The sequence below is a fragment of the Ailuropoda melanoleuca genome, chromosome 8 (genome assembly GCF_002007445.2).
Source record: "Ailuropoda melanoleuca isolate Jingjing chromosome 8, ASM200744v2, whole genome shotgun sequence".
NCBI lineage: Eukaryota > Metazoa > Chordata > Mammalia > Carnivora > Ursidae > Ailuropoda > Ailuropoda melanoleuca.
In genome coordinates this window covers 97,885,591-97,900,879 of record NC_048225.1, presented here as the reverse complement: position 1 = coordinate 97,900,879, position 15,289 = coordinate 97,885,591, and the positions used below count along the sequence as shown (strand labels likewise).

The 15,289-nt window shown below is 33.2% G+C and overlaps 1 protein-coding gene across 2 annotated transcripts in view; it reads left to right on the top strand.

Moving 5' to 3' along the window:
- The window catches only part of DENND1B (DENN domain containing 1B), a 245,962-nt gene that overhangs the window by 121,449 nt on the left and 109,224 nt on the right, over window positions 1–15,289 (top strand). The window contains exons 7-10 of one of the 2 annotated variants that reach the window (XM_034666980.1): window positions 900–980; window positions 4,048–4,107; window positions 5,318–5,371; window positions 7,670–7,780. In XM_034666980.1, coding sequence (XP_034522871.1) covers window positions 900–980; window positions 4,048–4,107; window positions 5,318–5,371; window positions 7,670–7,780 — 306 coding nt within the window. The remainder of the gene's footprint in view (window positions 1–899; window positions 981–4,047; window positions 4,108–5,317; window positions 5,372–7,669; window positions 7,781–15,289) is intronic. The other variant, XM_034666981.1, reaches the window with a different exon arrangement.

Sequence of the window (15,289 nt, the reverse complement as noted above, 5' to 3'; positions counted from 1 at the left end):
ATAAATTCTATAGTCTTTTCTTTTAACTCATTCTAAGGAGAATTCCAGACAGGCAGTTTTGAGTGTATACTGCGCAAACATTTAGAGAAATTGGAATTATTAAGGTTTGTTAGTTAATTTATGAGACAAATTGTGAGAAGTTAATGTGTCTTATATCCAAATTCCTTAAAATTAATTATTACCTTTATTGAACAATTGGCATTTCCTTTGGTATATTGTCCCCACCTAAACATTTTAAGAGAGAATAAAAATCATGTATATAAAAAGCTACCTTCATATATTTATTACTGGGTATATATGTGTAATTCAGAAAAAGTGAGTGCACATATCAAGGTACATTATTATACATATCCTAGGAAGTAGATGTGTTAATATTTTATTTAATCCCACTTATTGTAGGTCAAGTGGTGACTGGTAGCTGTTCAGAAAAGAACTATTTAGAATAACCTATATGTTGCATCTTAGTACAATGATCATACTAAATTGTATCTATTCCTTAAAAATTAGGTTGAAGATTTTAAAATTAAAATGGAAAATGGAAACATTCAGCGATCTGATAAAAAGTGTTGTTATTTTTATTCAATCCCATTGTTCTTGGATTTAATGATTTAAATGATTTCTTCTATAGATAGCATCAGTGTATTTTATAATAATGAAGTTTTGCCAAATACAGATTTATACTAAATAGAGATATTGCCATTATGCTTTCTGGATAAAGATATTTATCTTTTCCATATTTATTAAATTTAAATATTTCAATTTTTTATTTGAAACATTCTTGTGGAAAACAGTTGTGTATAACATGTCTAATATGAAAAGGCACAGTGCATGATTCCTTAATATATAATTCCTTAATATATAATTCATTTGTAAAATGTACTTTTTAAATTTTACTCTAGGAAAATGATTTGAATGAGACTCTCAAATCACTCTATAGCCACCCAGTACCAAAGGCAAACACTCCTGTCAGTTTGAGTGTGGTAAGTATTCAGATGTTAATTGATTTTTTTGTCATAGCACTTTCTCATTTAAGAACACATGCACCTTCAAGAAACTCTGACACCAGGGAAACGTCAGTGCTAGTAATAACATTACTATATGATGATATTGGGACTTTTTGCCATGCTTCAACTATCATAACATATAGTACATATACATTTTTGTAGTTCTTAAATCACAGAATTTTTTATTTTACACTAGAAGTAAACAAATCTGTGAGAATATTTTGTGAGGAATATTGATTTTCAGGTGAACTCTATCCGTAATAAGGAAACATACACACACACACACAAAATAGCCCTCATAAAATGAAAACAGTGCATAAATAAGAATTCAAAGTATAGCATATAACTAACCATATGATAAGAATTGTGGGTGGAAAGTTTCTTCTTCTTTCCCCACACTGTAATCAATCTTCTCTTATAAACACCAAACACTGAAAATATGATTGAAGTTTGTCAAACAGTAGGCCTGTGGTGGTGTAGATTAGTTACTGCTGAAAATTTTAATGAGCACATTAGTATTTTGGGAGATTCTGTAAATGTTCCAAGTTAGTGATCACAAATGTGGATATTTTCATTAATATTCAGCATACCAAATAAAATGTTAAAATTTATTTATATTCATTTTAGTTCTTCCAATATAATGGTAAGTGGTACCACTTATAAGGAAGGAAAAAATATATAATGATGCAAGAGAAGTTGAAAGAAAAAGTAAATTGTAGTGTATTAATCGTATTCATAGGTCTTTTGCTTTTTTGCACAATAAAGAAATTACTTCATTATATTCTTTGTGTGGTAATAACTTATTTTTTGCCTAAATTTTTCCTGTAATTTTGCTTAATAGTAGTGTTCTCTGACATTCTGTTCTTCCTGTTTTTACTGTCAGCAACCTGGTTCAGACGCTTAGCACTTTAAATAGTTCTTACTTTAGATTCTCTCTTTCTAATCCTTTCTACAAAAGTCTGTCCGATTAAACTTCCTTAAACTATATAAAGTTTCTTGCTGAAACCTAAAAGCTCCCCATTTTCTGAAAAATTTGTCCAAACTTTCCACCATGCTTTTATGACCATACACTACTTAGCCTCAGTCTACCTTTTCATTTTTCTCACTTTTTTTTCCCTAAATTGATTTCCTACTCTAGTCACATTGTTCTGTTCATCTTCTTGAATGAACATTGTGCTTTCTTACTTGTACACCTTCCTTTTTTACTAAAGCCTCATTGTAGACTATCCATCTTTAGTCTAGAACTAGCTCATTTCCCACCTTTGTGAAACTTTCCTGTGTCGTTAACAGCGTAAAGTGTTCTTTCTTCCCTGTGATCCTTTATGTCTGCACCCTCTTTTGTTGCACACTGCCAAAGTGGAAATATTTAATAGTCATTTGGAGATTGTAGACTGGAAAGCTAAGGATAACATGGAATTTTTAACCCAGGTATAGTAGTCATCTGCAGAAATAGTTGTAGGAATACTTGAGCTATTTAAAGGACAGAACATAGAGAAAATAAAGCAGAGGCCAATGTCTAATTGCCCAAATAGACTGTATAAAAGAAGAAAGCAGATTGAGTGAAAGAATTAGAGGAAGGAACAGTTAAGGAGAAACTCAGATTTGTAGGTCACTAGACCCAAAGGAATACAAGGTTAATGGTTAGTGGAACGAAATAAAGACCAAGGAAAAATATCAAGAACAAAGAAAAGCTCTGGATTATCAAAAATAAGTGTCATTCTTTGAAGGAGTTGTATTTATAAAATGATTCTAACACTTCGTTAAAGGGTGAAGGAAATAAAGTTGCTAAGATAATAAAGGTAGCTATTCTAGAGCATTAATGTGAGATTTTTAAAAAGTACTCTGGCTTTAAATTGGAGTATCATTTATTCTAGAGTAAATAAATAGCTTACAAAAATAAATTTAAAATACGGGATTATTGAAACACTTCACCTTTATTAGTAAGAATCATAAATCAAAAACTATAGGCCTCTTACTATCTAAGAATAGAAGATACTGGTTTAAGTCACAGTCACTAAATGTGTGATGTTAAGCAAAAAAGTTACTATCTTTTGATGATTCTTTTTCTTCATTTGAGAAATTGAGTGAGTCCATTTTTAAGAAAGTTGTTTGGGGAATTACGTGAAATGATATATCTAGATGTACTATGAAAAGATATCCTAATATTGATTGTTAGTGAATTGAAATTTTCTTTCATGCGGACTATTTGTACCATAGCTGAAATAATCTTGTTTAGGGAATTTGAGTGACTGTGTTCTATTCTATGTATGACAGTCATTTCTGTAATTTAAGCCTTCTTGTAAACTTTCGAGTCAGGGTCTATGGTAGCTTTCAAATCTTGTACACCTTTTCTCAATACAGTATCTAAAGAATTGACAGATTCAGCTGGTTAATAAAATATTGTCTTAAATTCATGTAAAGTCTATTTAGTAATTTCATTTGATTTCAGCAAGAACTAACTAAAGTGCTGTGCCCAGTGCTGTGCTGTTCAAGATGGGCAGAATTGGGATCCAAAAACACTTGTCTTCAGCTGCTTATCAACGTTTTAGTTTTATGGTGCCCAGTTAAGATTGATCATCCTGGGAACTTTTGTTCTTCCACAGAGTGGAAAGAAAATTTTGTTTGTTGGCACAATTTCTGATAGAAAAATGTGAGAAGCTTTGGGAAACTACTATACTTTCTTACAATATCATATTTTGTGAATGCTCCAACACATGAATTTTTCAAGGCCTGACATTGAAACCATAAGACTATCACAGAGATTGTATAAAAAGTTAATATTTAATGTAAATGCTTATTTTGAAAGTACATTTCAAAATCATTAAATATCCACAGCATTTTGTACTCTCTGTTGAGAAGGAAGATACTTTCTTTGAGATTTTTCTAGCGTAAAATTAGCAAAACAGCATTTAAAATAGCATTTATAATTAATGTTACTTTCAGTGGATAATGTGGCTACATGGGTTTGTCTCAGATACACAGCAAATTGTATAAACTCCCCCATGAAAGTAAAATATTCATTTTTTCTCTCATGTATTATAAGAACCAAGAGATATTTATTGCCAGTGAGCAAGTTCTGAAAGATCAGCCCTTCCTAGTACCGGTGAGTTAAAAAGGACATTGGCTTCTAAAAAATCACTATTAAATTGAGAAAATAATTACTTCTTTCAATGTGTGTTTAAGATTCACTCCAGTCCTTTGGGAAATGATTAATTTGCCTCTTTTAAGAAAAATTAATCATTTGGAGTATATTTTCTGTTTATACTATCTTTTAGATCATAGTTTTATGAAATGCAGTACTATTAAAAACCCCTCCAAATAAAGTAGTCAATAGAGACCAAATCTATGCATATTCTCCATTGTCAGTATTAGTAATGTTAATGTGCATTCACAGCATGAGAGTTCTGTCACTTTTTTTGTCACAAGGTCTCCTGAAACCTTGTGATTTATCTCAATTGTTCTGCTACTGGGGAAATTATACGTTATGACTGTGTTAACTAGCCTGTTCTGACTAGTTAACTGTGCCCAGTATTGGCTAGAATGTTTCTTTTCCAGTCTTTAATTATGAGACAGTATTAAATATGTCCTTATGTGATTAAGATAGGAAAATAATTTTGGCAATTAATATGAACAGAAAATAAAACAATTCTGGTGATTTAGTTGTGCTGATTCTGGGTGGTAAAACTTGGGAACATTTTGGGGAACATGAAGACATACACAATATGCTCTTTATATAAATAGATCTATGAACTGTTGTATTGCTTTGAATATTATAGAAGCTAATTACTATTTGTTTAGTGGGTGTATGAAGGTCATATTTTGAGATCATTACGTATTTTAAAAAGTTTTAAATATTTAAAAATTATGTCCTATTGCTGCTTTCTAAATACCTGATATGTACCAGAGAATTTTGCTGTGACTTACCATAGAAACTCAGGAATCTTAATAGATTTTGATATATTCTTAGGTAAGCAAACCTCATTATTTTCCAGTCTCCCTAAATGTGTTTGTGTGTGTGTGTGTATCAGTAATATACTTTTTTTGTCTTAATAAACTTTTTCCAGGATTATTTCAGTTTTAAAATTGAATATTTTTAACCAACACTAAACACTTTGTCTGAGAAAGTTGTTGTTCAATATCACATAAACCTGCCGTATTATTCAAGAATCTCTCAAATTCAACAAATCCTGAATGTTAATCCTTGGCATTTATTAATTTAGTTGATATGTCTTTTCTTATTTTTTTTCAGATTGTATGTATTGCTACCAGATTTTAATTCTGCTTTTCCTATGTGATTTATTTCTGTTTATTAGCATTCCTACTTCATTGCCCCAGATGTAACTGGACTCCCAACGATTCCTGAGAGTGTAAGTTTTCTGTTATCTATATTTTTTTAATGCTACTCATATGAATTTTATTTATTTTGGTCTCAATGCCTGAAGATTTCTGTATAAAGAAATAGAATGCATTGTAATTATCCGTTTTGTTAGAAAGAAGAAATAGGAATAATGGTGTTATCTCTTTTTCTTCTTGATGTGTCTGCTACTTTACTCCCTTCTTAGTATCTGGTTGTGGGTGAGGAAAATTTTATGAGAAAAACTGTTTCTACCACTTGAGATAGTTTAGTAAGATCAGATATATATTAGGTCCTAAGCTCCCCTGGTAGAGGAAATATCTCAGATGACTCTGCTTGGTAGGGGATAAATACTAGCAATGGGAAATATTTTCGCACACATAGTTACTTTAGTGAACTGACTATAGCATTTAGATTACTTGTATAACTCTATGAAAATCTTAATGTCTTGTACTTGATTTCTTGATTTTAATTTAAGTGATATATATTTTGTAGGGCTTCAGGGGTACTACAAGAAATCATAAAAATTACTAAAGTTTGCATTTTATTTAGAGTCCTAATTGTAGCCATACTAGAAATAGTTTCAGTGTTTTAATAGTTATCATAAATTAATATTCTGTAGAAAAATTTACTGGAAAGTGGAAGTGACAAATAGGCTTTGGTTGCTGTGTGAAAAGGAAATTTTCTCTTATGTAATTTTTTTCAACTTCCCTTGGAAAGATACAACAAATCAGTAGAAATAATCCAATAAAAAGTGAAAGAAACATAAACAGGAAAAAAATAAGTTTCCAGAAATACGTATTATTTCTTTCAGAACTCTACTGTTCTACCCAAAATGTTTTCAAATCTACTAAGTGTTTGGTTTCCAAAAGTACATGGGTTATGAGTGAATGAAGTCTGGGGAGACAAATGTAAATTTTCCAATATCAAACCAAGACTGTGAGTGGTATTTTTAGTACAGGTGAGTCCAGATAACTCCTACGAAAAGACTAGATGAAGCTGTTTTTAATGTGGGCCTGAAATAGATTATCAACACAGCATTCTGTGTTGAGAAATATATCTCCATCTAGAAATTATTTTTCTTTGAGATTACAGGAAAAATACTAAGGTTGAATGCCGTAAAAGTAATCTATATGAAGAGCTGAATTGGAAGGTGAGGTAGACCTTAAACATAGAAAATGGCAAATGAATTTCTCCCCACTAAATTCAACATCACTCACTGGTATTACAGATTCTGTTATATGCCCTGTCATTACCAATTTGTCTTGGTAAAATTTCTGCCTTCTGGAAATTAAAGAAACTATTAGATTTCTTGTTTTCTTGCCCAACTAAAAGTTTTCACCTCCTAGATTATAGTCTACTTGATACTACAGTTTCATTTTATTATCATATCTTATTCAGTCTCTTCATTACTGTATAACTTTCTGGCATGCTTAAGTTTGAGTACAGAAAGTTAAAAATAAGTAAAAGGAGAAGTTCTAAAAGTCAGAGTTAGTGTAGTTTATCCCAATTTTGATCTTATGCAGGGAAAATAATACAAAGTCTTAAATCAAGGAAATTGCTCAGGCTAACACCAAAATTTATTTGGTTTTAGGAGCATAGACAAGGTCTGACATGGGGTATAAACAAGGGTTTTCCTTAATAAAGGACCAAAGATTGCTTTATGAATCCATCTCATCCTTTGGGTACCTTGTACATAGTACATACTATCAGACAGTGATGTTGCCTACTTGAGTGATTGGCAAACATAAGAACACTCAAATGTATTTTCTGGAACAGCAGTTCTCAAAGTTCAATGTATAAAAGAATTTTCAGAATTTTTTTTTAATCAGATACTTGAAGCCATACTCTAAAGATTACAATTCAGCAAGTCTATAGTTAGGGCACAGGAAATCAGCTTCTTTTATAAGTACTTGGGGAGGGAGAGTGGAAAATGTATGATCCCCTGATTGCCCTCCGAGAAACATTTTTCTGGGGTAGGATTATGTTTCAAATAATAATAGAATGTTATGTGCTTCGTGTGGCAGCAGAATAGTATTAAATTTAATTATTTTAATGAATACCATTTTTATTTTATTCATTTTTTTAATGATTTTTTAAATTATATTATGTTAGTCACCATACAGTACATCCCCGGATTCCGATGCAAAGTTCGATGCTCCATTAGTTGTGTATACACCCAGTGCACCATGAATACCATTTTTAATAATAACATCCTTTGAACTTTAAGACTTGTTGGTAAATGTATAAAATATTTTCCTTCGTAATCACCATGAGCTCTAACTTACACAATTACTTTTCACTTGTGCAGAGAAATCTTACAGAATATTTTGTTGCCGTGGATGTGAATAATATGCTGCAACTGTATGCCAGCATGTTGCATGAGAGGCGCATCATTATTACCTCTAGCAAATTAAGCACTGTAAGTACTTCACACTTCTCCTTTTAAGTAGAATGTATTGAGGATTTCACAAAAAGACCCACGAACCTCTGCAGACTTAGAAATGTTCTATGTGTACTTATGAGACAATATCTACATACTTTTTTGATATATGGTTTTAATCTGGCTCTTGAAGTACAAAAGTCTGATTTATAGAAGGCCTTCTCAGATGCATTAAGTCAGGTTAATTATTTTTTCTTATCAGGAGATGAGAGTTTTTTTTTTTTCTTTTTAACTCTCCAGAGTTCATTTTAGTGCCTTCTACCATATAAAGAATTCTTAAGAGCTATTATGAGATCTTTATTATTCACTTGTGGCTTTTTCCATTGGAGCTACTTGAAAGAAATCAAGGGGCCATGATAATAGCTGCTATCCTAACCTGGTAATAGGTAGATTCATCTTTGTTGCCAAGTAGTGGTTTGGGAGTAGCTTCTATAATAGTTCTGATTTGGAGGAGCTCTTCAGGGTGATAATAACTTAAAAGTCAAAGTAGCATTCTTTTTTTTAAATCACAGGTTTTATGCTACTCGCAGAAATGTTCTTTTGGAAGGTCTTTATTACTGTGGTAAAGGCAATGAGAATAGGAGTTTTCTTTGGTCATAGAAAAATATTTTAAAGTATTTCCTAACTATTTCCTACTGTAAGCATTAAAATTTTAATGTTTTTGACTTTAAAATTTTTAATATAAACTTAAGCATAATTTTTAGTAATGTACCAGATATTTATTGAAAACATGTTATGTTGCATGAATTTGCTTCCTTACAAGTTTGGTTAATTGATAAGAATAAGATAATATTTTTTTGTTTTGTACTCCCATAGTAGGAATGAAAAGCTCATTCTATGAAGTTTTAGTATGTTAGCAGCAGTTTCAGGAGTTCTCTGGGATATCTGTTTAGTCTTTAACAATGAGAAGCATATTTTTCAACAGGTTAAATGGCCACCCTAGGGCCAAACAGCTAATTAGAGACAGGTAATGTGAAACTGAGTGTCCTGTTCCAATTTTGGGTTATTTCCATTACTCTACATTTGAAAAAATTCACTTTCGAGATTTTGAATTATAATATTGATATGTCCACTTTTTAAAAAATATTGAAAATATGTTATTTTACATATTGAAAAACATATTATATCCATTTAAACACATGATGTAGTATAATCAGAGAATAAGCACAAGTCAGTGACACAGGTAATTCACATTTTCTTAAAATAATATTGAGAAATTGAATCTGAGTTATTTTTATATATTTGCTTTTCTCCTATTTTTAATTTACCATTGAAGTAAAACCATTCTTGTCCCCATTCTCTTCCTCCTTATTTTTTAAACACGATTTTTTTCAAGATTATAAATAATATTTCTGTATCGCTATTGTCCTGAAGATTAAAAAGATTGTACAAACTGTCTCAGAGGCCTAAGAATTAAATCTTATCATGAAACCTACTGCATGCTAAGCACTTTCTAGGCACTAAAGATCCAGCAGTAAGCAAAGCAAAGTTGAAACACTCTTGGAGCTTATATTGAACTGATGAAATAAAGAAATAAGTGAATGAAAGTAGCGGTTATGTCTTCTGGTGGTGAGTGCCAAGGGATAAATGATAAAGTGTGTGCAGGGATGAAAGGTGTGAGGGGCAGGTTTCAATTTATGTAGAGTGGTCATGGAAAGCTGCTTTAATAGGGTAGTATTGAGCAGAGATGTGAATAAAGTGCAGGAGTGAGCTATACGAATGAATGTATAAGCCTCCCTATTTATAAAAACATTTGAAATAATTCTGAGTATATGACTATTCTAAAATATTGGTGTTTTCCTTATTGCAGTTTATAAGCACCTCTTAATCACTGGGTAGCCTCTCTTTGACTCAGCTTCTTCCCATGTAAACTGGGAGAATGGGAGTAATCAGTCTTAATCTCATAGGGTTGTTGTAAAGATTAAGGAGATCTATCTGTCTGTATAGCTATATAAACACATATGTGTATACATATGCACATATATAATATACATATATATGATGTGCTTAGAATTGTATCTGCATAACATTCAATGATGATTCAGTGATTATTAGCTATAATTTTATAAAAGACTAGATCTGCAGTTTAGAGTAAAAATTAACATGCTTACTACCCTTTAATTTTATTTGAGTTAAATAATAAAATTATTTTAATAAAAGTTTGGTATTATTCAGGGAGTTGTTTTTTATGTTTGAAGTAAACCTGCCAATCGTTTATGGAAAATTCATGAAAACTTGATGGTGATGTCACTTCTAAGTTACCAGCTTTGTTTTGGTTCATTCCCTGGGACCGTAGGACTGATAAAACAAACATAATTCAAGCTTGCTTTCAGGGTCTCCTCACCCTTCTTATATGGGGGAAGCTGTTTTACTTGAATCTCACTTGAAAAATTCATGTGTATGTATATATCTGCTGTAAATTCCATGCATAGTAACATTTAAGGTCAAAGACTAGTACTATAACATAAATTAGAAATAAGCTATTTTTTAGGAAGAATTAAGTGAAATCTCTGAAACAATCGAGGAAGGAATAGTTAATGAATTGACTTGCTCAAGCTTTTTAGATTCTTATTTTATATACCATGAAGAATATACTATATTTAGTATTAATGCAAGAAATTTTACTCATTTTTCATGTTCTAAATCTACAGCCAAAATTTTAACTATTGGAAGAACAGATATAACTTAAGGTGTCTGCACATTTGTAATTTTATTATGGTTTTAGAAATTTTGTTTGTGTGGGTTTGCTCTTCAACACCATATTTTACTAGAATCATGGTAGTCAACCTTATAGCTTGCTGGGTGCTTTAGTGATGACACACTAATAGAGAATCAGATTGCTTAAAGGTCCCTTTCCTTAGGTACTGTTTGTAGTTAAAATTATAATTTGTAATTTGTAGAGATAAACTTTAAGATAAAAAAATTAGTTTTGAGATATATTAGCAAAACTATCGAGAGTAGTGATATGTTTTTAAATTTTTCATGAGTTTCCTTCCATATTAAAGTGTGGTATTTTTTGTTTGTTTTGTTTGTTTTCAAGTCTTTATGTAAATTCCAGTTAGTTAACATACAGTGTAATATTAGCTTCAGGTGTAGAATTTAGTGATTCGTCACTTACATACAATACACAGTGCTCCTCACAAGTGCCCTCCTTAATGCCCATAGCCTATATATCCCACCCCACCCCCTAAAGTGTGGTATTTTGTTAGGACCCATTATTACATTTTTCTGTATGTAAGTTTAATGAATTGGGACATAAACAGTTTGTGTTTATTCTATTGTTATATACATTATCAAGTTCACACAGAAGTGTTCCTGGTAATCCTGAACAAGAACACTGATTTTATACATGCTGTAGGCAGGCCCTAGATGTTTAAGCCCCAAGTGAATCTCTGGCAGACTAGCAGAACATCATACCAAAATCTCATGTATTCAAAGCAAAGGAATAAATCATGATATTACAAGAGTATATCAGTTGACTTATTGCTGTTTTGTGACCAGAGGTAGAGAAGATTGCTGTTTAAAGTCATGTCATTGGTTCTCAAATCAGTCAGGCATGAAGTCTTGTCATATGCCTCTATAATTGTACCTCACCAGACTTTCTTTAACTAGTCAGCTGGGGCTGTGCATTTTGTCTCAAACACCCGGCTGGCCAGCGTCTGACAGGAGCTTTCTCATCATCCTGTCAGTAATATGTTAACTAGAGTGTATCTTTGTGGCCTGTAGAAGCAGGTGGAAGAGATGCTTCTCTTTAAAGCAGATGTCTAAATGTTAGCTACTATTTTGACCAATATTTAGCTGGTAAATATCACCCTCTTAAAGTCTATAAGCACATTAGTTACAGAGATTGGATTGAATAGTGCATGTTCTTTCTGGAATATTTAGAGCAAGCAATATGCTATAAGTGCTGGAATTGTGTTAATAAACTGTAATTTCTTCCTTTGTTATAGTTGCCCCCAGGCATTTAAGCATATGCTTTTCTCTCCTTCTCTCATTAATTCCATCAAGGGCATATGCAAAAAGAAATCTTGTGGTCTCTGGAAAATCAGCTATTAAAATGTAGATTTTATAGGTTTAGACTGAAGGGGAATCCGGAGGATTTTAACCTCTCCATCTGGATTTTACATATTCTTGATTTGTCTCTTAATGGTGCCACCTGTATCAGCATTTAATCTGAGACCTGAAGCACAGAGAATCTTCTTGGAGATTAAGAATTGAACAGTTGGTGAGAGAACAAAGATCACCCAGGTCTGCTTCCTAGTTAAGACTATTGAAGTGTGTTTGTGCCCCTTGTGTTTTTAAAGCTTCAGCAGAGTGGTGCAGTTAAAAATTGTTATCAAGACCTTTCGGGGAGAGATTCTAGGAACAATTTTTAGATTTTTAAATTTTTCCCAAAGCCCATAACAACCAATTATGTCAGCTGAAACTGTAGATAAGAATTCTGCTTACCAATGTATTATTTGACATGTATACCGCTCCTCTGAACATTGTATTTTCATTCAGGGCTAAGTGAATGTGAATGGAGTGTGGAAATAGGACTGTTGCAGTCCTTCTGTGACACTCTGTTGAAGATATGTGTGCAGGTCAGTCAGAGGAAACTTCTAAGCAGGAGAACTGGAGGTGCTTGTATCTTCCAACCCTTGTGGTGATAGGCGTTCTGTTCTTCATGGAAACAAGCACGTATTTCTGCTTTATGGTTTAGTCTACTTGTCCCCTATAAGAAAACAATTGACTTTTAATTTAGAAATCAGTTTTTAATATAACGATCATGTCATTATCAAAGGGGCATATTGCCATCACTAGGTTCTCTGAGTTTTGTTCCTACAACTACCTCTGATATCTACACAAACAACCTTGAAAGATTTTGGTTTACTGTAGTATTTCCTTTGTGGAATGACTGAAGTTTGTGCTGTTCATGATTCTCAATCTTAAATATAGGAAAAATTATAGATGTATTGATTCTGTTTCCTTAGTAAAACTATTGAGAGCAATGGTTTATTTTTAAATGTAGTTTTTACACTTATGTTTTTGCACAATACATTTTTTTTCTTTGCCTTTTGCATTTTGCAGTTAGGCAAGTTTTTCTCTTATGATGAAATTTCCTAGATTATATTCCCTTATCTTGCTATGGGGCTGATTTGGGGATTGCCCCCCCCCCATCTCATCTTCTTTCCCCACCTAAGTTCTATAGCTCCTACCTCCTCTGTCCTTTCTTCTTTGACCCCTGTTCTCCATTCCAACTACCCATTGTCTTAGTTCAGGCCATTGTCACTTCTCACAAATATTATTTTCAGATCATCTGTTCTGAATGTGTTAGCATATTCTCCATTTACATAAAAGGTTGGTGATGATGAGAAGAGTAGTTACAGCCAAGAATTATTTAGTGCATACTATGACCTAGTTGCTCTTTAACTTAATTATCACTTACTATAAACTCAGGGAAGGGATCTTATTTGATTCATTCACTACAGTAAACCTACCTCTTAGGATAGTACTGATACATAGTGGGTTTCTAGCAATAATTTTTTGAGTCTGCCTGAACTGCACTTTTTTGGGTCTTCTTCAAATGTGTTTTGAATGCTCCCATCTTCATCCCTCTGAGTATTTTCCAAAATCTGGTTTGCTCTTTAAAGGTCTAGTTTCTATCAGTAACTTCCGTTATACCTTTCATTCCAGAACTACTGTAGTACTTACCACATACTTTCTCTCAAGTTAGAATTATTAGTGAATTTGTTGAACTCTTGTATGAGATATTTATCTCTTTAAGGGTTAGAACCATGGTTTGTGTGTGTTGTGTGTGTGTGTGTATGTGAGTGTATTTTAAAAATGAATTTAATCTTTTAAATCTGTTGTGGATAACAGAAAAGTTTTTAAAATAAAATACTTATTAATTATATTATGAAATAGGAAGTGTCCATCTGATGAAAATCCCAGAGTAGAAATTTGTCTTTTTGACAAGTAAAAATGTGCAACTTGGCTCTTTAAAATAATAGTAATAATAATAATAATAATAATAAAAGATTTCATAGATTCTGAAGTTTGTTAGAGACTAATCTCCATGTATAGGCTTTGTCTTTTTAGAAAAGATTTGTGTTTAGCCATTTTCTACTAGAGAATCTTAATTTTTAAGAAAATCTATGTCAAAATTGTAATTCCTTAGGGAAAAACTTAATACATCTTGAACTCTTTTCAGCTTTATTAATTTCTGTTGCTATTCGACTCTTATTCAGTCTATACAGGAACTTGGTTTGGTATCTTTTGGCCTTCACATAGTCCTAGTAGAAAACATACTGCTTTCTCCCTGTGAAGATGTTTATTTGTTCATTCAATGAGCTATTTCTTATTTATGGAGTACCTAATTCATGTCAGGCAGTGTCCTACAGGGAAGGTAATGAGGTCTCAGCATCTGTATCAGTCTGCGTCCAATGAGAGAAAGTACACAGTAATTTGATCAAGAAAAGTTTAACATGAAGAATTTAAAGCTAAGGCAAGGGACTGGAGTAGCAAGAGATGAGCTAGCATGCAGTGAAGAGAACGCTAAAGAATACAGGCATGGCAGATGTAAAGCAATTACCAACCTCAGGGCTGAGGTAGAACGCCCAAGGAAGGAGCCCCACCTGGGCCTGAGGTCTAGACCCTCTTGAAGAACGAAGAACCATGGCTTATTAGATGGCAGAGAAGTTGTGGTGCTACACTGGCAAAATTTGTTGGAAATCTGCTCTTTGGATGACAGACGTCATCCTTTCAAATTTGCTGGAAAGCCACCTTAGGGGTGCTGAGGCATCTGTTCAGAGAGTTACCTCACTGGCAACACACTGCTGTGAGCCCACCTGAGGGGAAACAGCTTCCCTGTTTATCAGAGTTGTCTCACTGGAGGCACTGCCCTGAAAAACCAATGCCGGGGGTGGGGTGGTGCCAAGGGAAGCTGCTGGCTCTTTGGTGCGGCTGACAATTGTACATTGCAGTAACCACATGAAGTTGCTTCCCACGTTGTAGGAGCCAAGTTCTGGAAAGGCTGCAAGCCCTGCAAGAGCCAGAGGCACTCCTGCTATAAAACTGCCCGTGGTGGGGAGTGTTGGGAGAAACCTCTGGCCACTCTCACTGGTAGGAGTGAGGGGCTACAGGAGCTGCCTGTTAAACAGGGGCATCATAGCCACCTGTGCTACAGGACCTGGGCCCCGAGGGAAGCAGGCCCTGACAAGCCACATGCTTTGCAGGAGCCTGCTGAGTGAGTATACTGGAACCAGGAACCAAAACCCTTGCTTCCTGAAATGTGTCTTCATTATCCTCTCCTGACAAAGCTTAACATCGTCCCAGCTGTTAAAAGGAATAAATATCTAAAGGGCACAGATCCGTTTTCAAAGATCAGGCAATAAGGGGAAAATTAGGCAATAAATTGATAACTGGTATAGTTCACCCCTTTGGATACTCAACTTCTATTTATACTCTTCTTTTTTTTTTTTTTTTTTTTTAAGTTTTTTTTTTTTT